A 22,370-nucleotide genomic window follows, 5' to 3' on the forward strand; every position below is an offset into this window, starting at 1 on the left:
CCAGACTCAAAAGACTTTATACTGTCTGATTCTATTTGTGATTTCTAGAAAACTCAGAATAAGGACAGAAAATAGATTAGTGGTTGCCTGTTACTGGGGGAAGGGATTCATTACAAAAGGTCACAAGACAACTTTTTGAGGTGATAGAAATGTACTGTCCCTTGATTGGCATGGTGGTACATGATGAATACATTTGCCCAAAAAAATGAATTTTATTGTAAGTGAATTATACCTCAATAAACCTGGCTTTAACATGATTAAAAATCAATTATTTTTTTGTTTGATTTGGTTTAGTTTTGAGGTTACCATAAATCTGTTGATTTTAGATTCTAAGTTTTGTAAAGACTTTGGTATTGGTTCGCTATGACACGTACCACACAGTGCGTTAGCTTAAACAACAGGAATTTATTGTCCATTTTGAAGTCCAACATAAAGGTAAATGGCTTGCTGCTTCTGGAGCCTGTAGGGTTCTGGCATTCCTCTGTCACTTGTCAGTCACTCTCTTCTGTCTTCTCTGATTACCGCTGACTTTTGGTTTCTACTTTCATGTCTGGTTTCGGATGAAGGCTCACTCTGATTCAGTTTGGCCTCATCAAAATAGGATCTTTGAAGATCCTGTTTACAGATAAGTCCATACCTTAATTAATAATAACCTCTTCAGAGGTTTTATTTACCAGTGGGTCTATACCTACAGCACCCAGAGTTGGAATTTGAACATATCGTTTCTGTGGGAGACAAGATTCAATCCCCAACAGTTTGTTTTAAAATAATGTGAAATTCTTCTTATTGCCAAAATTACTTAACTGTCCTGGGAAATTCATTTTGGAAATGTGTAAGAGAGAAAGACAATGAATACTGAATCTTGAGAGCAGGCAACATGAAAGGTATGAGATAAGATGATTATTTCAGAGTAGTGGGGGCATTTCTTAAGCTCTGTACTTTTACGTTATTTAAAGAGAATCACTTCTGCATAATTTTCATAATTAGATTTTCTTGCTTAAGCCAGTTGAAAGTTCAGTTTTAGATTGCTTCATCTTACATATCACTGTTTGAAATACAAAGTATAAAACATAAAAGTAGTTATTAAAAGTGTGGGCTATGGTGTGGAACACGGGACATGGGGTGCAGCGATGCCTGGAGATGTACTCACCAGACGCAATGGATGTGACATGATGATGGGGGAGAGTGTTGTTGGGGGGGGAGTGGTGGGGTGGGAGCGGTGGGGGCAAATGGAGACCTCATATTTTTTTAATGTCTTTTTAAAAAATGAATAAATTGAGTAGAATTTGGGAAAAAAATGGCTTATTTTTTAACTTGGTGAAAAAAAAAGTAGTTATTAAATTGACTCAACTGAGGAAATCCAATATTATATCCTTTAAAAGGAAAAATTTAGAGGAGCATCTAATGAGTCTATAAGATGGCATATTAAGAAAAAAGAAAGAATTATTTGCTTATATAGTGGTTATAGAATATAGATTTCACATTGAGAAAGTTTAATAATTTTTTTTTTTTAACTTTCCAAAGGTGAAGAAGAAAATGCTTCACGTTCCTCAGGATGGGCATCCTATCTACATAGTTGGTCTGGACTTCGATAGACTTGAAAAAAATTATTCAAGGATATTGTTGTCATTGTACTGTCAGAAAATATGTATATATGTTCACATCTACATATATTTGTACATATATATGCCATGTATATTTAAAAACTACAGCTTATAGTAAAAGTACAACAATTTGAAGGTGACACCTGTCCACAGTCTTGATTCAACACCACGGAGGCCACTGTTTCTGTGATCTTCCGTCTGCATTTTCAGAATTAAAACAATGAATTAATTCACTCTCCTCCTTCTCTGGAACACCAGGGCCTGCCTATTTCTTGGCAATACTGTGAATTTTGAAGTTAAACTAATTTTTGGTACCATAACTGGAATTTAGCCTTTTAAAATAATGTTATGAAACTATTGCAAGATCAGACCTGCAGATAGATTGTTATTAGTTATAAATTGTTAGAGAAAATGTGGTAATTAGCCTATGAAGGGAAATGCTTTATTGGTAAAATTGACCATGATGTTTATTAAGGGCCTATGGCCTATAAACATGCTGCAATTAATTATGAGGCTACACTAACAGGATGTTAGTTATTTGCTTAAAATGTACTGTAAAAATATGAACTACTCTCTTTTCTTACTCTGAAATTTCTTCTCTCAAAACTGATTATGTTGTCAGAAGGCCTTGGGACCACTGGTGGTGGTGATGCCGTGGCGTCTTCCCAGGCTCTGGCTGGGAAAACTCTACTTGCAAGTCATGAGTCTAGTTTGAGATTTTTCTCCATCCCCCCAAATAAAAACATTTCAGAACAATGACTATTATTATTCAGCATTGTACCTAAATATGAAACTGGTGCTTCCTGTGTTTTGGTATATAGTGTTGTTCCATAGACTTTCCATCAGAAGGGATTTTAGAAACGTACCTTAAGGATCAGTGAACATTTTCACAGCTCTTGTGAATAACTCTAAAAGATACCATTTACCTTTGATATCTCTGAATATATATTATTGACAAGATCAAAATTATGTTCTTGAATCGTAAATTTGAGAATTCTATTTTAATATTTATTTGGTAATAAATCACCACACAGAATAATCTTGAAGTTCTCTGAAGCCTTCTAATTTATACTCATATTTTTCTTTCTTAGCTGGAGAACTAACTTTGCACTTTGTTTACTCAGAACATTGGTTTCCAATTTAGTTTCTGAAATTTTTGCTGCTGACATACTGAGTTCTTTAAAAAATATCATATCTATTTTTTTTTCCTATTTCAGAAAAAAAGACCTAACTAGTGAATGTGTTATTGAAAATATATCTATTTCAGAGCTGACGTTAAAAGTTTAGTTTTCTTATTTTATAAACTGTGAATATGAGTATGCCAGCAGGATACGAGATAACTTTAATAGTATTTAAATAAAGTTCACTCTCATAAAGACTGGACTTTTTTGAAATCTTTATAAACTTGCTTTGCAAATACAGTCTCTACTATGAATGTAATAATTTTTGCATGATAAAAATTACTTTGATTACAAAAAAAGCATCCTTCATGATTTTAGCAATGAGAGGAAATGTAATGATTATTTTAATACTACTATTAAAAGTGTTTAACTGTATACTATATTTTCATGGTTTCTCTTTTTCTGTCAGACATTATCTCTTTGGGATTTTATGTCAGTTTGTGGATGGGAATTGCACATTCCTTTACAATTGTCCTTATGCGGTTGGGACCTAGAATATAGTGCGTAAGAGATTGCCCCTTCAGTGGCTTGTAAACCGTGGTGCCTGCTGTGTCTGATAGCCGCCTCTCCAGTGAAACTGGAAGTAACACTAGGCCTTGGCTTAGTTATGGACATTGATTCATCCAGCGGTAGGTACCTGGCTAAAACTGCCTCCCTAAAGATGTCCTTGATAAAGGGTTCTGTTCAATAGGGTCAGAGGTTTTTAGCTTCTTTGGGAATATGGGCTGGGAAATGGAGACCAGCAGCACAGGGACAGGCAGAAATAGAAATACTATGAGAAAGAGAAACCAAGCAGACCCTGAGAAAGGAATGGAAAGGATAGTCAGGACCTAGATTTAGCCTCTGGTCTGAAGCAGCTCTCCAGCCCTGAGCAACCCTGGGTCCATGTCACTGGGTGCTTACATAAATTCTTCGGGGTCTTAGTCAAATTCATAATTCCTAATGACTGGGAACTAATACAGAATCTCTCAAGTTCCTGGCTGCTTTTGTGATTTAAGGCATCTATTATATGTGATGAACTTTATTTCTACAGGGATACCTTATTTTATTGTGCTTTGTAGACTGCATTTTTTAAACAAAGGTTTGTGATAATCCTGCATCAGGCAAATCACTTGGGACCATTTTTTCCAACAGCATGTGCTAACTTGTGTCTGTCACATTTTGATAATTCTCACAATATTTCATACTTTTTCATTATTGTTATGATGATCTGTGAGCAGTGATCTTTGATGTTACCATTGTACTTATTTTGGGGTGCCACGAACTATGCCTGTATAAGATGGTGGGCTTATTCGATTAATGTGTGTGTTTTGACTGCTCTACCAACTGGCTCTCCCTCTCCTCAGGGCTCCCTATACCTAGGACACAACAATATCAAAATTAGGCCAATTATAACCCTACAATGGCTACTAATAGGGGGATATGTAGGGAAATGGTGTATATGTATACATATATGTGTGTGTATGTATTTTTTATGTAACTTTCTATAATCTAAAAGTTCTTTAAAAATAAAAAGGGAGTGGATGTGACTCAAGTGGTTGAGCACCTGCCTCCCACGAGAGGTCCTCCTAAAAAAAACAAGCAAAAGAAATGAAAAAACCATTTCTGGGAAGCTGGTGTGGCTCAGTGATTAAGCACTGGCTTCCCACATACAGGGTCCCAGGTTCAATCCCTGGCCCCCAGTACCTAAAAAGAAAAAAATTGGAGCCTGAAGATATGACCGAATTGCTGCAATCTCATAATAAAACTTTAACAGATGAGGAGTTACTTCTTATGAATGAGCAAAGAAAGTAGTTTCTTGAGATGGAACCTACTCCTTGTAAAGATGCTATGAACATTATTGAAGAGAAAAAGGCTTTAGAATATTCCTAGTTGATAAAGCAGCAGTAGGGTTTGAGAGGATTGAATCCAGTTTTGAAAGAAGTTCTGTGGGTAAAATGCTATCAAACAGCATTGCATGATACAGAGAAATCTTTTGTGAAAGGAAAAAATGATGCGACAGACTTATTTTAAGAAATTGCCACAGCCACCCCAGCCTTCCGCAACAATCCTCTTGATCTGTCAGCTGCCATTGACATCAAGGCAATTCCACTTCTAGGAATGTATTCCAAAGAATTGGGGGCGGGGATGCAAACAAATATTTGCACACCAATATTCACAGTGGCATTCACAATTGCCAAAGGTTGGGAAACAACCCAGGTGTCCATCAATTGATGAATGGATAAAGAAAAGGTGGTATAAATATACAATGGAATGTTATTCAGCTGTAAAAAGGAATGAGATTCTGATACATGCAACAACATGGATGAACCTTGGAGACCTCATGTTGTATGAAATATGCCTGACAAAAAGGATGGGAGCAGATGTGGCTCAAGCACTTGGGCACCCACCTCCCACATGGGAGGTCCCAGGTTCAGTTTCTGGTGCTTCCTAAAGAAGACAAGCAGATACAACAAGCTGATGCAACTAGTTGGTGAATGACCAGACAAAACGAGCATGGAGCAGATGTGGCTCAAGCAATTGGGCACCTGCCTCCCACATGGGAGGTCCCAGATTCAGTTCCTGGTGCCTCCAAAAGAAGACAGGCAACAACAAGTGGGTACAGTGCGCAGACACAATGAGCAGAGACTGAGCAGAAAGACAAGGGAGCCATCTTGGGGGGGATCTACAAAGAAAAAAGGACAAATATTGTATAAGCTCTCTGATATGAAATAATTAGAATGTGTAAGTAAATTCATAAAGTCAAAAGTAGAAGACAGTTTACCAGTGGCGAGGGTGGGGGGGAGAGAAAAGGGAGTTAATGCTTATTGGTACAGAGCTTCTGTTTGGGGTGATAGAAGAATTTAGGTAATAATGGATGGTGATGGCGCAACATTGTGAATATAATTAATGCACTGAATTATATGATTGTGGCTAAAAGGGAAAGTAGGTTGTATATTTGTTACTAAAATGTAAAAAAAAGACTGTACAATACAGTGAACCCTAATCTAAACTATGGACTATTGTTAATAGTACAATTATTATATTGTTTAATCATTAAAACGAAAGTACCATATTAATGCAAAGTGTTAACGGAAAATTGTGTGAGAGCGTGTATAAGGTAACTATTTTCTTTGTGATACTTTCATAAACCTACAGCTTCTCTAACAACAAATTTTTTTTAAATGTAATGAAACAATCTTGGGGATAGCTATGCTTTCATACAGAGAAGCTAGAAAGTTAAGCAAGAAATTCAAATCAGCACCCAAGACAAAAAGGCAACATTTTTTCTGTCTTCTTTGTGATATACGTTGGTCAGCCACTGAATCTGGGTACCCGGATAGCACATTCCACAGAGAGAATGGCTTTAATAATAGTGCACTATTGCTTTAAAGCCACCAGTTAGAAACCAAGATGTATCAACCTTTTTTTGGCCAAGTGTCCTGAACTGACAGCAAGATAAACTGATCACAGACTACAGCAGGTTGAAGGAGAAAGCCACTGAAAAGAAATATGCTTTATAAAATACAAACGTAACAATCAGACCAAGTAAGGTGGTGGCACCCAAAGTTAATCTTTCACTTCATCTTTAAAAAAAGTGGGGGGCTGGAGTTTGGTTTCACATGCAGAAAATAACTGCTTATTCAGAAATAATTTTGGAAATGAAAGTTGTTGAGCAATGAAAGATTTTTGAAAGTACGATTAAGTCTGAAATTTGGAGAGTTGACTATTTCTCTAAAAATTAATAGTTTTCCGAAAATAGAGAAATGAAGATATCACACATTTACCCAAGTGAAATGCAACTGCTGTTCATATTGTGGTATTTAACCTAGCTATAAATCATACACTTTATAAAATTTTAAACTTATACAATTAACCATATTGCATAAATATTTTCTTGTATTATTACATTCTCTTGTAACTGAATTTTTAATGAATGTATAATAATTAAGGAAATATAGATTATGTGCATGTTCCCCAGTCACTTCTAATCCCTAACATCTACAGATTAAACTTCTGTTATCAGTTTCTTCTATATTTTTTTATATTTATTTTTTCTCTCCCCTTCCTCCATCCCCCCTCCCCCTGCCCCCAGTTGTTTGCTCTCTGTGTCCATTCGCTGTGTGTTCTGTGATTGCTTTTATTCTTGTCATTGACACCGGGAATCTGTGTCTCCTTTTGTTGCGTCATCTTGCTGCGTCACCCTCTGTGTGGTGCCACTCCTGGGCAGGCTGCACTTTTTTTGCACAGGGCGGCTCTCCTTACGGGGTCCACTTCTTGCATGTGGGGCTCCCCTACATGGGGAACACCCCTGCGTGGCACAGCACTCCTTGCATATATCAGCGCTGTACATGGGCCAGCTCACCACATGGGTCAGGAGGCCCTGGGTTTGAACCCTGGACCTCCCATGTGGTAGGCAGACGCTCTATCCACTGAGCCAAATCCACTTCCCAGTTTCTTGTATATTTTTATCTTTCCAGATATTTCTGCACCTACAAGCAGGTGAGTGTGTGTATAGCTTATCTTGCTTTATTTCACCCCTCACTTAATATTTATAAATGAAATCTTTAAAGGGATCTTTAAAAACTTGTACGAGGAGTGGATATAGCTCAGTGATTGAGCACCAACTTACCATGTATGAAAAACAAAAAATTTGTACATCTTTGTATACATGTGAGAATACATCTGTAAGATAAATTTCAAAATGTGGATTTCCTGAGTCAAAGGGGAGCTGAATTTTACATTATGATTGTACCAGCTTGCCCTTCACAAAATTTGAATGGCTGTATATTCCCATCAACAGTGAATCATAGTATCTCTTTCCCTATATACCCACCAAAATGATGCTGAACAAAAGCGGAGTTCACTGCCAGACATGCTTCCTTAATGATCAATTTCTGAGGCATCTGGCTTTCAAAGAGAAAAAGTTTATTGCCAGCACATAGAAAGGAGTTCAGATGGCTAAATTGCCTAAAATCTTTCTCCCTGAACTGCAGTAATTCTGATAGTTTTATAGTATGGGCAGGTTTATGCTAGTGAGTAACTGGCGTGGGGCTGGCTCAGGTTCCTTCATTAATAAATATTAAGGGGCTGTTTAGTGATAAGACTTCAAAGTTGTAAAACTGGATGGGGGTAGGTACAAAATAAAGATGAATCACAAGGTTAGTACAATCACAGGATAAAGGTTATATAGTTTGTGGGTTTTTTTTTTTTGTTTTGTTTTGTTTTTTAATGCATGTCCTATTTTTATTGTCTGCCTGCAAGATTACGGTCCACAGTGGGAGGGCCAAGGAGGGGATTGATAGTTTAATGGAGCCTTGGATTGCTGTGGCTTATTTTTTAAATATATTTTTCATTTATTTTTAAAAGATATATAGATCACACAAAATGTTACATTTAAAAAAGGGGATTCCCATATGCCCCACTCCCCACATCCCCACATTTCCCACATCAACTTCTTTCATTAGTGTGGTACAATTGCAATTGGATGAATACATTTTAGAGCACTGCTACACCGCATGGATTATAGTTTACATTGTTTACACTCTCTCCCAGTCCATTCAGTGGGTTATGGCAGGGTATATAATGTCCTGCATCTGTCCCTACAATATCATTCAGGACACCAAGTCCCGAAAATGTCCCCATATTACACCTCTTTTTCCCTCTCCCTGCCTTCAGCAACTTCAGTGGCCACTGTCTCCACATCAATGATATAATTTCTTCCATTGCTAGAATCACAATAATTCTATAGCAGAAATTCTACTCTAGTCCATATTTTATTCCCCAATCCTGAGGACCCTGGGATGGTGATGCCCATTCCATCTCTTAATTGAGAGGGGGCTTCAATCCCACATGACTGACGGATGGGACTCTTCTGCTTACAGTTATAGACTTTCTTTTATGTTGTGATTGTATATTATCAGAGATTAAGCCGTTTGGATTCTAGTTAAGCAAATTTCAATAACTTCATGTATTTAATTTTGGCTTTTCTACACTATACTAGAAAGTAAAAAGGCATCTACATAGTGTTTCAGTAATCATAAGCATTTGCTAATTCCTAACTCTTGGTTACAAAAACAGTCCATTTTTAAACTTTTTATCTTTGTCTTCTATGTGCAAATGGTACTTTATTTATGATAATGAATATCTTTAGTGCTTTAAAAAGACATTTGTATTTCCTTTTTCTGTGGAAAGCTGTGTCCCTTTTCTATTTTTCTTGAGTTGTTGGACTTTTTCTGATTCATTTTCTAATAAGGAAATTAGGACTTTTTCATCCTACATATTGTAAGTATTGTTCTCAGTTTGCCATTTATCATATTTCTTTGCAGAAATTACAGATTTCTAACTGGCCACATTTACCAATATTTAATTTTATGGTCTCTGGAGTTTATATCCTGTTTGGAAAAGCTCTCCCCATTCCAAACTTAAATCTTTTTGACCCATATTTTCTTCTAGTATGTTCATAGCTTAATTTTTTACATTTAAATATATGCTCTGCTTAGGATTATTTTGATAAAAGTATGTCAAAGGGATTCAATTTTCCCTCCTGTGGGTCCTCTCCCTAAGGGAAAACTCAGCCCTCTGTAAGCATGCCTCAGGACACAAGTTAAAATGTAACAAACCTCACAGGGAAACAATGTACAGATGGTATGGTAGACTGTAATTTTTTCCAGGCTGTACAATTCCTTCCTACAATGACATCACCAGACCTCATTTATGTGCTTCCTGTGACCCTAGCAGAAACTGTTATGAAATGTCTTTGTTCTGACACCCTATATATTGCCCCTCATTTTCCCGCCTCTTTTTGCACTAACTTCGTTTTCTGGATCACTGCCGCGAGAGAGACTCTCCTGTCCCTAAGTGCCAATGCATGAGTTCATGTTCTAACACTGTGCTACCTGCATCTTCTGGTCTGGCAGCTAACCCGACTCGGTGCCCTTCAGGAGTTGGGTTACAGAACCCTACATGCCTAGACAGGACACAGGACTTCTCATTCTACAAACTAGAAAGTAAGTATAGTTACAAAGTCATTCATATCCAGGGTAAAAAGCCTTGAGTCACTATGTCCGATCGTTTTCAGATTTCAGGTATTGGGAGAGTGAATTGAGGAAGAGGCTGAGGGCAGGGTAAGCAAGGAAGAAAACGATGCAGAGCCAAGATCACAGCCTCTCAAAGGTTAACTTTTCCTAGCTCACAACCGATAGGTAAAGTCAAATTCCTAGGTGAGCACACTTAAAATGTGCGAGGTCCCTCCTTCTCCTCCTGGTGATCTCTCCTTTGGCTTGCCTGACCCCACCTTCTCACACTGTCTCCTTAGCACCCATCACGAGTAAAGGGTGCATCCTCACACCTTGCTCCAATAAATCCTGCTGCCAGAGCCAGGTGGGCCTGCTGAAGGAGGAGGCCGGCCATCTCCGCCCGGGCCCTCCGGCGCCCTCACCCGGGGGGCGGGAGCCGCCAGCCCTAAGGACGCACGTCGGGAGAGAGGCCGGGAGCCGCGGCCCGCCCGGTGGCCCCGAGGAGTGCTCGGCTCCCTCGCCGGGCCTTTCTCCCCGCCGGCCCCGGCCCCGAGTGGGGCCTGCTGGGGCTGAAAGTCCCGGGGCCTGGGCGGCTCGGGCGCGCCGGCTGGAGCGGCCCGCGGCGGCGCGGGGCGAGCCCGGGGGCGGGGTCTCGGGGCGGGGTCTCCCTGCGCGGCCGCCCCGCCGGGGCGCAGCGCGCAGCCGGCCGCGCCATTGGCCCGCCGCGGAGGGAGCCGCCGCCCGCCCCGCTCCCCGCCTCTGCTTCCTGCTTCTGGGAACTGGCCCGGCTCCGGGACGGCTCAGCCCGGCCGCCCCGCTGCCCACGCGCCCGCCGGCCCGCAGAGCGGACGCCGAGAGGACCAAGTGGGAGCGGCCGCCGGGAGCGGGGAGCAGGCGGAGGCGCGGGCGGGCGCGGCGGGCCCGCAGCTGCGCAGAGATGCTGGGCCTCGCGGCGGGAATGACCAACAGGTAAGGACCCGGGTCCTCCCCATTCATCGGCCGCGGCGCGGGACGCCGCCGCCGCCACGTCGCCCGGGCCCTGCGGCGGGGCGGGGCCGGAGGCCGGGGGCGGCGCGGCCGCTGCGGGAGCCCCTGGCGCGGTCGCCCGGGCCGGGGCTGCCGCGCTCGCCTCGGGACCTTTCGGGTCGTCTTCCAGGAAGGGGGGCCGGCGCGGAGGGCCTCGGCGCCGTGGCGAGCCGGCCAGTGTCCGCGGGCAGGGGCGGCACCGTGGCGGCCTCCAGCCTCGGCAGTGGAGGGCGCGGGGCGCGGGTGGGCGCGGGCAGGCCGGCGCCGCGGTCGCGAGGCCGCTGGGACCGGGCCGCGGGCCTCGAGTCCCCGGGAAGCGGGCGCGGGGAGCGCAGTCCGCGGCCCGCTCGGCTCAGGTCCCGGCACCTCGGCGCCCCGCGCGCGGTGGGGAGAGGAGAGGGCCAAGTCCTCTTCCTGCCGAGGACCAGAGTGGACTCCCGCACTTGTGAGGAAGTTCTCCAGCCGCCTCCCTCTGCGGGGCTCACACGCCCCGCACCCCGGCGGGGAGTTCACCTCGGGCAAACGCAGCCTGGACGGCCGCGCTCGGGTGCTGGCCGGTCCCTCCCAGTCCACGCTGTAGTAATCTGTAGGCACGTTTGAAGCCGTGGAGCTGGCTTGCGAATTAAAGAGATATTGTGCTGCTCTCTTGGTGAATGTGGTTCCTCTGTGCTTAGTGTGTGTGTCTATTTTAAATAAGATTCGTTTTTCTAGAAAGTTAAATGCAGTTACATTCTAATTCTGTCTTGAGCAGGGAGCGAAAGATTAAAAATAAGCTTTTAAAAAATTACGTTGCTGGGAAGTGGCCAAAGCATTTCTCCAATCGGTGTTATTTCCAGCAAGAAACTTAACCATATTTCTTTGTATTTTATAATTGGTACATTATTAGAATAGTAATTTCGAGCTAAACTACAGTATTTCTAAATTATATGTCAGGATAACAGGTTCTCTAGAAAAAACACTTAAAGCATATCTTTCTAACTGCCATTATTGAACCGTATTATCCATTATGAGCGCCTTGAGGGCAGATACTGGCACAGTGCTTAGTGAAGTACCTAACAACAAATCTTTATTGAATAAATAAATTATATTCCAGTAGTTGGAGTCTAATTAAGACCAGTGGTTCTCAAAACGTTTTGCTTTCAGGATCCCTTTGCACTCTTAAAAATTAGAGGATGCTGGGAAGCGGACTTGGCCCAGTGGTTAGGGCATCCGTCTACCACTTGGGAGGTCCGCGGTTCAAACCCCGGGCCTCCTTGACCCGTGTGGAGCTGGCCCATGCGCAGTGCTGATGCGTGCAAGGAGTGCCCTGCCACGCAGGGGTGTCCCCCGCGTAGGGGAGCCCCACACGCAAGGAGCGTGCCCGTAAGGAGCGCTGCCCAGCGTGAAAGAAAGCGCAGCCTGCCCAGGAATGGCGCCGCCCACACTTCTCCTGGCTGACGACAACAGAAGCGGGCAAAGAAACAAGATGCAGCAAATAGACACAGAGAACAGACAACTGGGGGTCGGGAGGGAGGGCGGGGGATTAAATAAATAAATAAATCTTTAAAAAAAAATAGAGGATGCTAAAGGACTTTTTTGTTAATGATGGTTGTCTATAGATATTTACTGTATTAGAAATTAGAACTGAGATATTTTAAAAACATTTAATTCAAAATACCAAATCTATGACATATTAACCTACAATACATTTTTATGAAAAATAGTATTTTCCAACACAAACACCGAGTGGCATTTTTATACATTTTGTAAATCTCTTAAATGTCTGATTTAGTTGAAGATATCTTCTTATCTACTTTGCATTCATTCTTGTTATATGTTGTTTTGATTGAATTATATGGAGAAAAGATATGTAGTTGGAAAACAAGAGTATTTTAATAGCTTTTCCAGATAGTTGTGGGTACTTTCTGATATTATCCCATAATGGGATAAATGGTATTGTCTTAAATGTTAGTTTTGATGTGGAATCTGAATCCATCTCAATAAACTTTTTTTTTTTAAGGAGGTACTGGGGATTGAACCCTGGACAATGTACATGGGAAGCAGATGCTCAACTACTAAGCTACACCCACTCCCCGATAAATTTTTTGTACCCTTTTAGATTAAAAGCCATTGGTTTGGGAAGCAGACGTGGCTCAACTGATCGAGCATCCACCTGCCATATAGGAGGTCCAAGATTCAGTACCCAGGGCCTCCTGGCCCATGTGGTGAGCTGGCCCACACGCAGTGCTGCTGCATGCAAGGAGTGCCGTGCCACGTAGGGGTGCCCCATGCACAAAGAGTACACCCCGCAAGGAGATCCGCCCTGCGTGAAAAAAAGCACGGCCTGTCTAGGAGTGGTGCTGCACACACGGAGAGCTGACACAGCAAGATGATGCACCAAAAAGAGACACAGATTCCTTCAAAAATGCAAGCGGACACAGAAAAACACACAGCAAATGGACATAGAGAGTGGACAACGGGAGAGGGAAGGGGAGAGAAATAAATGAAATAAATCTTTAAAAAAAACCAAAACATTGGTTTTGCATTTTGAATGGATCTCTTACCATGCATAATATTGTAACATATGCTTTTCATTTGGAAATATTGGTTCACTGAGATGGTATTTCATGAAAAAAGCATCTAATTCAGCTCATCACTCAGTCACAGACATGCTTTACATTAAAACAACCATCTTCCTTTGGTATGCAGCGCAACTGCTTTATGCATACTTCCCATTTTATCACAAGTAACAAAAAGAGTCAAGTGTAAAGATTTAATAAAGGCAGTAATTTGTACTGCTTCATCAGGAACATTTTTATTTGAAACTTTAATTTGAAGTAATTGTAGGTTTACATGCACTTGTAACAGATAATACAGAAATATCCAGTGTATCCTTTGTCCAATGATATCTTGCAAAACTGTAGTACAGTATCCCTGATATCAGATACAATTCAGTCTTATTCAGATATCCCCAGTTATACTTGTCGCCTGTGCGTGTGTGTGTTCAGTTCTCTGCAGCTTTATCACATGTGTGGGTGCATGTATCTACCACTACAGTCAAGATACAGAACAGTGCTCTCTCACGGGTCTTCATGCCGCAGTCTTACAGCCACACTCACCGCTATGCTTCCACCACCTCCCCTCCTCAACTCCCGACAACTACTACCCTGTCCTCCATTTATAAAATTTGGTCATTTCAGAAATGCTTGTTCCTTTTTATTTTTGAGTAATAATTCTGTGAGGTGGATGTGCCATAGTTTGTTATGACTTTCATCTTTGAAGGATATTAGGACTGTTGACAGTTTGTGCCTGTTAGGAAATAAAGCTGCTGTGAACAGTCACATACGTTTTTTATGTGAACATAAGTTCATTTCTCTGAGCTAAGTGCCCAACAGTGTACATTTGCCAGGGTCGTGTGGTAATTACATGTTTAGTTTTTTAAGAAACTGGCATACTTTTCTGGAGGCGTTGTACCCTTTTTTCATCAAGGGCTTTTAATAGTGAAACTGGCATCCTTTCTCGGATCAAGATGCTGGAATGAGGGAAGCGGACTTGGCCCAGTGGTTATGGCATCCGTCTACCACATGGGAGGTTCGCGGTTCAAACCCGGGGCTTTCTTGACCCATGTGGAGCTGGCCCATGTGCAGTGCTGATGCGCGCAAGGAGTGCCCTGCCACACAGGGGTGTCCCTGTGTAGGGGAGCCCCGTACACAAGGAGTGTGCCCCGTAAGGAGAGCCGCTCAGTGCGAAAGAAAGTGCAGCCTGCCCAGGAATGGCGCCACCCACACAGAAAGCTGACGCAACAAGATGACACGACAAAAAGAGACACAGATTGCTGTGCCACTGACAACAACAGAAGCACACAAAGAAGACGCAGTAAATAGACACAGAGAACAGACAACGGGGCGGGGAGGGGAGAGAAATAAATAAATCTTAAAAAAAAAAAGATGCTAGACTAAGACGACGCTTCAAGACTTTGCATCCCCACAGTAGCTTTGAACAGCCGAGAACTAGCAGAAACATCTTTCTAGAAGTTCCAGGAAACAGTTAGAGGACATCAGTAACAGGGTGAGTGATTATTCAAGAAAAAGACTACTTAAAGGAGGTAGGATCTCATGGTGCTCTCCTCGCCCAGCAATCACTGGCTCAGCATGGAGCCAGCGTGTGCTCCCAGTGTGGACCCCTGACCCCATTTCTGGAAGGTACAGAGTAATGATCATGCTCAGTCTGTCTGGTGGTGGCCTGAGGGACTCTCCATCCCAGAATTTGCTCCTACAGAACACCATGGGAAAGCAGTCAAGTTATGCTGCCTGGGGCAAGGATTGCTGGCAGTAGGACAGTACAGCTGTGTTTGGAACTTGAAGAAACTGTTTCCTAGGGAAGAACGACTATTTGGAAAGCCCGCAGGGGGATTTCCTAAGGCCACCGGTGCATGCCTAAGACAAGAGCATGTTCACAAAGGATTAGGGAGGCCCCTATGCTTCGGCTCAGAGCTGTTCTTTAAACAGATTTGGCTAAGACCTGAAGGAGAGCACTTCCACAGGTCAATCTGCAAAGACTGGGAAAAGTGTTTTCCAGACTCCTTTTTGTTAGCTCCTAGCATTAAAGTAGAGTTCCACCCAAGGTGTGAAATAATGAACAATTCAAAAGGCAGGTCTCTCTCATGTGCTCTCTTGTCCATGGACCCCTGTCCTGCCCTCTGCACACCATTCTCACCATTTTTCCTCTGCCATGTGGCCATGCAAGTAAAATTTGGGCATTTATAACCTATAATGGGGAATTGTAGTCTATAAATCAGCCTTCTTTATCACTTTTCAGCCACTTTCTCTGTACCTGGGACTTCTGACCTTTTATTTTCTCCCATTTCTTGTACCTCCCAACCTGAATAAATTACTGGCCTAACTCACCCAGGGTGCTCTTGAAATTCATTTCTGCAGCATAGTGGAGAACCTAGACAAAATCTGGTAACATTGTTACCACCACCCACAGCTAAGACAATTGGCAATGACATTCCCATGCCACAGTGATAGTTTTAGGGGTAAGAATGTGACCTAATTTGGACCAAGTAGAGTGTTCAATGGCTTGGGGGAGAGAGCAGCTTCTCTTGTGGAAGCCTATAGCCCTGTTTGTTCCTAGAAGCCACCCTGCAATGTAACAGAAATCCAAGTGAGGATGCAGCTGATGCAAGGTAGAGGGCAAGGGCTGAGAAAATTTTAGAGAAATGCTGGGAGGGGCTGGGTTTCCAGAGCTCACACAGGCCTACCCTGTGCTGTTTTGAGTTATATTTGATCTTAACCTCCATCACCTTCCTGTGTATGCCATGTCTATGTCTGTGTATTAGATCCATGTGGACACAAGACTATGGGGCGTGTAGTGTTCACCCCACATTGACTCGATATTGTCCCCAGAAAGCAGATGCTAGAATGATTCCCACAGTGTTGGGCAGGAGACTGGGGAGGCCCCAGTGACTACTCAGGCGTCACAATACTGAAGAGGGAGCCAGGTCTGCACCCAGCTGCGTCTCCTCCTAGCTGGGGCCTGAGCTGCACACAGGCCAGTTAACAAGATGATCTAGGTGAGGGGGATAGACAGACAACCAGGCAGAGGGACTTTCCTGGAGTTCTTACTGCTGAGGGGGCCCAGGGAAGGGGACCTAAGGAGGTGACCTCACTTCTTGGTGACAGACCCAACAGAACTTGGAACCCTGGTAACCAGGCACCCAGATTCCAGAGGCAGCCCCTTCCCAGCTCACTTGGCAGGAGATGCTTGAGAGAGCAGCATGTTTTCCTGCTGTGTTGGCAGATCCCGAGGCTCCACCCTCGACCAAAGCAGGAATGAGTCCCCTTTCTGTGGCTTTCGACATTGGCTCAGGCCTCAGCCACGAAGCCCCAGGGCATCGGCCAGGAGGTCCCCAAAGGCAACATGGGGTGGCCCGAAGCCTGCTAGTCCAGTACGTGCTACTAGTGAGTTCCTGCCTCGGCAACCCTGCATCCCATCCACCTCCCCATGTGGGGGACGGGTGAACAGGGCCCACCCTGGGAAGCAGCAGGCCATCAGGAATGGGAGCCCAGGGGGTCCTTCCTGTCACCTCCCAGGTGAATCTTGGGGTGGCTCCCATGTGGACCAGTGTGAATCCTGGGCCCTGAAGCTGTCTTCTCCTCTCCAGTGGGGCTGCAGGGGAGGCAGACACCCTCTGGGCTTGATCTAGCTCCTGGCCCTGATGAAATTCAGGTTCCCCTGTGGATTAGAGCAGGTCACTCGCTGACCCTCTTGTCCCACCTGCCGGGCACTGTGTTTGCAGAGCTCCGTGCAGGTGGTGGGTGAGCAGCTGGAGGAGGGGCTCAGTTACACTGTCTATGTGCAGAAGGTGCAGGTGTGTCCAGGCCCCGGCCAGAGCCAGCGCTGGTACCAGGTGAGAACAGGGTGATGGGGGTACTAAACGGCACATGGGGAGTGGCACCCCAGGGCCTTTATTCCGTGCTGGCACTCCCCACTTTCTCTCCCAGGGCTTTCAAGCCTGAGTGGCTGAATATCCCATTTCCCAAGGAACCTGGGTCCCCACGACCCCCCACCACACTGCCATTCCACGGACCAGGGGGAAGGTCACCTCAAATGTTTGAGAACATCAGAGAGGAGCCTTTAGCAGGGGTTTACCTTCGGGGAAACATTGGGTTGCAATGTAAAACACATCATTGGTTAAGTTTACATCATTGGTTAAGTTTATTCCTGACTACTTGAGTTTTATCTGTCATATTTTATTTTGATCCCTTTTTTGACACTTCTGGTTTTATTGATATAATCTTCATTTCTAGACTCTCTTTCAGGCCTCTCTCTCCTGTCTTTTCTTTTCAGGCTCTAGCACACCCTTTTGTATATCCTGAAAATCTGGGCTGATGCTTAGAAATTCTCTCAGTTTCTGTTTTCTGTGAATATTCTAATTTTGACCTCATTTCTGAAAGACAGTCTTGCTGGATATAAAATTCTTGGCTGGAAGTTTTTATCTTGTAGTATCTTAACTATATCAGACCACTGTTGTCTTGCCTCGGTGATTCCTGGTGAGAAGTCAGCACTTGATCTTACTGGGATTCCTTATATGTTAGCATTGCTTTTCTCTTGCTGTTCTCAGAATTCTCTCTTTGTCTTTGGCATTTGACATTCTGATTACTATGTATCTCAGAGTTGGTCTATTCAGATTTTTTGGAATGGAAGTACATTGTGCTTCTTGGACATGGATATCTATGTCCTTCAATAGGATTGGGAAATTTTCTGCCATTATTTCTTCAAATATTCCTTCTGCCCCTTTTCCCTTCTCTTTTTCTTCTGGGACATCCATGATGCATATGTTTGTGTGTCTCTTGCTGATGTTTACTTCCCTGAGAACTTGTTCAATTTTTTCCATTCTTTACTTCATCTATTCTTTTGTATGTTCACTTTCAGAGACCATTTCTTCAAGCTCACAATCCTTTCTTCTGCCTCCTCAAATTTGCTATTATATGATTCCAATGTGTTTTTAATATCATTTATTGTGCCTTTCATTCCCATAAGATCTGCTATTTTTCTATGTATGCTTTCAAATTCTTTGTGCTCACCCAGTGTCTTCTTAATATCCTTAATCTCTTTAGCCATCTCATTGAACTTATTAAGGAGATTTGTTTGAACATCTATGATTAGTTGTCTCAACTCCTTTATGTCATCTGGAGGCTTATCCTGTCCCTTTAACTGGGCCATATCTTCCTGTTTCTTGGTGTGGATTGTAATTTTTGGTTGGTGTCGTCATCTGGCTTACTAGAGTATTTATTCTGGGTGCAGTTTTTCTTTTTAGTTTAAGGCTTCCTGCCCTTTCTCCCTTGCTGGTTGTACAGTAGGAGTGAAGGTTGTAATTGTTCTATAAACTATGGAGGCTCAGGCTACCCTCATTGCCCCAGGGACCTATGAAGCTTCTCCAAACTTTCTCCTTTCCCAGAGGTAGGGACAGGGTCTCAGTTGTGTGGAATAATCCAAGTCTTGCAGGCCTAGACTGTAGTTGCCCAGAGAGACTGATGAAGCTTCATGCCCCCCTCTCTCCTGCCTGGGGAGTAGATGGAGCTGCAGGTGTGGGCAGCAATCTGTGGAGTGCAGGTCCAAGATGACCGCAGTTGCCTCAGTAGACTTCTGATTATTCAGTTTGTGCCAGCCAGAGGTACCCTCAGTTACCTGGATAGATTGATGCAAATCTAGCCAGCCTCCTCCCTGCCAGAGGTGGGACTGAGGCCTAGGCTAGGGCTGCAGGCTGATCTGAGTGAAAGAAACCGGTTCCTACAGTCACTGTGATATCTGGTCAGGCCAGCTCCTGTCAGGCTGGGGGTGGGGTCAAAATGGTGGCCACCGGCCTCTTTCGGACCTGGACAAATCACACCCCGGCTGTTCCTAGGGTCATTCCTTAGCCATCTAAGTCTGCCAATCAGTAGCTGAAATCGGCAGCCAACCGTCTCCTCCTCCCCTGTTTCCGGGAAATGGAGCTTCCAATTCCCATCACAGAGCAGCTCCTGGAGTGTCTTGTACCACCAGAGCAGGACAATCACCGGCCTCCGTGGCTTGGCTGACAATTTCCCGTAGAGTCTCGCTCAGGTCCCCGCAGCTTCCTCCCTGTTGGAGGTGGCACTGGGTCTTAGGCTAGACCTGAGTCTGACCTGGATGGAAAGAAGCCGGTTCACCAACACTGGGATCCTCAGTCTGCCCTGCTTCCCCTTGTACCAGGAGCGGAGTTAAGATGGCGGCTCCCCGCCTCTTTCTACTTGGACAGGCTCAAACCTTTGCAGTTCTCAGGATCATACTTTAGCCTGCTAAATTTACTCATCAGTAGCTGAAATTGGTGTCCAGCTGTCTCTTCCTCCGCAGTTTTGGGGAAGTGGAACTTCTAATTCCAGCCGCGGAACAGCTCCCCAGGCGGCTTGTGCCTCCAGTGGAGGATGGGCACCGGCCTCTGCGGCGTGAAGCCTCTACTTGTGAGTCTTCTCTGCAGATGGGCAGCCTCCTCCTTCCATTCCTTCAAGGACATTGCAGGATGCTCTTCTGGTCTCCTGGAGCCCCCAAACAGTGCTTCACCTAGCTCCAGAGAGCTCTGGGTGTGTGCTAACTGTCCTGTGGCAGGAGCTGATTCTAGGAGCTGCTTACTCTGCTGCCATCTTGCTGAATTCCTACTTCTCATTGCTTTTTAATTTAACAAGGTATTTTAGATGTTTTCTGATAAGTTAGCATATCTGGATCTACCTTATATTTTTTAACATTACTTTTAATGACTGTATAATATTTCTCCATATAAATGTACTATGATCTATATAACCAGACCTTGATTGATAGACATTTGGGTTCCAGTTTTTTGTCACTACAAAATCTTATGTCTTGGAACCACTGTGCCAGTGTTTCTTCAGGAGACGGGTATGTATGTGGGTGGTTGGGCCCACACTCTACTCCCAGTTCTATCTACTTAGGGCCCTGTGATCTCAGCCCAATAAACTTTTTAAAGACTCAGTTTCTTAATTTATAAAGTGATGCCACCTATCAGAGAGTTTTGTAAGAATTAAATATGAAGGCAAATATAAACATTTCTGAAAGGGATACAAATGGAATTGCCACTAGAGAGAGAGAGTGTAGGAGGTTAGGATTCTAGGATGAAAATGAAAGTATTCAGTGTATACCTTTTTCTGTACTGTTTTGATTTTTAAACCATGTTCCTATATTTTTAACAGTTTTTTTTAGGAAATACTGGGGGTTGAACCTGGGACCTTGTACATGTGAAGCAGGTGCTCAACCACTGAACTACACCTGCTCTGTGTACCTGTATTTTTAAGGTATTTAACATCATGCCAGGAACATAAGAGATGCTCAGTTTAATGGTAATGTATTAGTCAGCTAAAGGGGTGCTGATGCAAAATACCAGAAATTGGTTGGTTTTTATAAAGGGCATTTATTTGGGGTAGGATCTTACAGATACCAGGCCATAAAGCATAAGTTGCTTCCCTCGCCAAAGTCTATTTCCACATGTTGGAGCAAGATGGCTGCCAACGTCTGGGAGGGTTCAGGCTTCCTGGGCTCCTTCCTTCCAGGGGCCTGCTTCTCTTTCCTCTGTGTGCTGACTTCCTGGGGCTCCAGCTTAAGGCTTCAGCATCAGACTCCAACATCAAAAACCCTCCACTCTGTCCTTTGCCATGCCTTTTATCTGTGAGTCCCCACCCACTAAGGGGTAAGGACTCAGCACCCTAATGATGTGGCCCAATCAAAACCCTAATCATAACTCAATAATGCCCAGGTTCAGACCAGATTACAAACATAATTCAGTATCTATTTTTAGAATTCATAACCATATCAAACTGCTACAGGTAACTATAGTTGTTCATACTGTTTTTTTCCTATCCCCTGGTTCTTACCCCCCAAATTGCATATTCTCTGACTTCATCATGTCTGTTAAAGGAACTGGCACTTTTGTTTTTTTCCTCCCCTTTACTCTGTATTCACTTTCTCCTTCACTCCCTGAATCTACTTTCTTATCAAGTTTCTTAGAGTTTTCTCTTGAATCCATCCTTTTTTTCTTACTTCCTTCTTGCTAAAGTCATTTCACTCCAGCAGTATCTTTCAAAACTCCAGCAGTATCTTTCAAATGAACATAAAACAGTATTAATGCTGGGAAAATCTTTAGAGAATGTAAATCAAGTGTCCTGTTGTACTATAGGGTTATTGCAAGTGGCTAGAAAATCCATGCACATATTAAATGTTTTAGGTGGAATAAATAATGTATGTGCACATATGTATTTCTGTTTTTCATTTAAATGTTAGTAAAGTACAGATACTTTAAAGGCGTTGTAGTAATTGTGGTATATTCTAAAAAGCCAGTTACAGTAATGTGGAGATCTAAGAAATTAGCATTTAAAAATATGGCTTCATAAGTGAGAAAGTTGGAATCCACTAAGCTAATCCACAAAATACTTTAGTGGATCCACCACACTAGCCCACTGAATGATTCCTTTATTTTGTACAAGAGAATTTACCTAGAGAGGTAAAATAGCTTATTCAAGGCCACAGAATGATTTAATAGCTGAGTTAGGAAGATAACCCAAACTTCAAACGTAGTGTGGCAACCCCACTGTTGTACTACATGAGCTTGCTCTGTCACTTTATTCAAATTGTACTGTTATACTTTGTTATAGATATTTTATCTTTCCAACTCTATTGTAAATGCCTTGAGGACCAAGACCTTGCCTGGTATATCTGAACTCCATTAACATAGTTACTCTGGAAATATCTGAATGAATTCTTAAGTATTGCCCCAGAATTGTTCTATTACAAGCATCCTGGATGTTACTCTTTTTCAGGTAGATTCCTTTGAAATGTGCTCCTGGGGACATGGAATTCCTAGCCATGTGTGGGTGCCTGTAATTCTTCCTCCCCCTAGGTCTTCTCGCCCACCCATGTCCACTGTCCCAACGTGGCACAGTCGTGAGATTCCTTCCTGTTGCCCGGCTTCCATTCCGATGCAAGGTACAGTGCAGGTGCAGCTGGGGAGATTCAAATGTGAAAAAGATAGGGTCCCTGCCCTTGAGAATCTT

The 22,370-nt window shown here is 43.4% G+C and overlaps 2 protein-coding genes across 4 annotated transcripts in view; both read left to right on the plus strand.

Moving 5' to 3' along the window:
* The window catches only part of GCC2 (GRIP and coiled-coil domain containing 2), a 73,110-nt gene extending 69,950 nt beyond the window's left edge, over positions 1-3,160 (plus strand). For both annotated transcript variants that reach the window (XM_023584199.3, XM_023584200.3), the window contains exon 23: positions 1,525-3,160. In XM_023584199.3, the coding sequence (XP_023439967.2) occupies positions 1,525-1,595 (71 nt within the window). In that variant the 3' untranslated portion in view covers positions 1,596-3,160. The remainder of the gene's footprint in view (positions 1-1,524) is intronic.
* Positions 3,161-10,557: 7,397 nt separating this feature from the next.
* The window catches only part of LIMS1 (LIM zinc finger domain containing 1), a 157,168-nt gene continuing 145,355 nt past the window's right edge, over positions 10,558-22,370 (plus strand). For both annotated transcript variants that reach the window (XM_058278310.2, XM_058278311.2), the window contains exon 1: positions 10,558-10,752. In XM_058278310.2, coding sequence (XP_058134293.1) covers positions 10,721-10,752 — 32 coding nt within the window. In that variant the 5' untranslated portion in view covers positions 10,558-10,720. The remainder of the gene's footprint in view (positions 10,753-22,370) is intronic.

The sequence above is a fragment of the Dasypus novemcinctus genome, chromosome 17 (genome assembly GCF_030445035.2).
Source record: "Dasypus novemcinctus isolate mDasNov1 chromosome 17, mDasNov1.1.hap2, whole genome shotgun sequence".
In the NCBI taxonomy this organism is placed as follows: domain Eukaryota; kingdom Metazoa; phylum Chordata; class Mammalia; order Cingulata; family Dasypodidae; genus Dasypus; species Dasypus novemcinctus.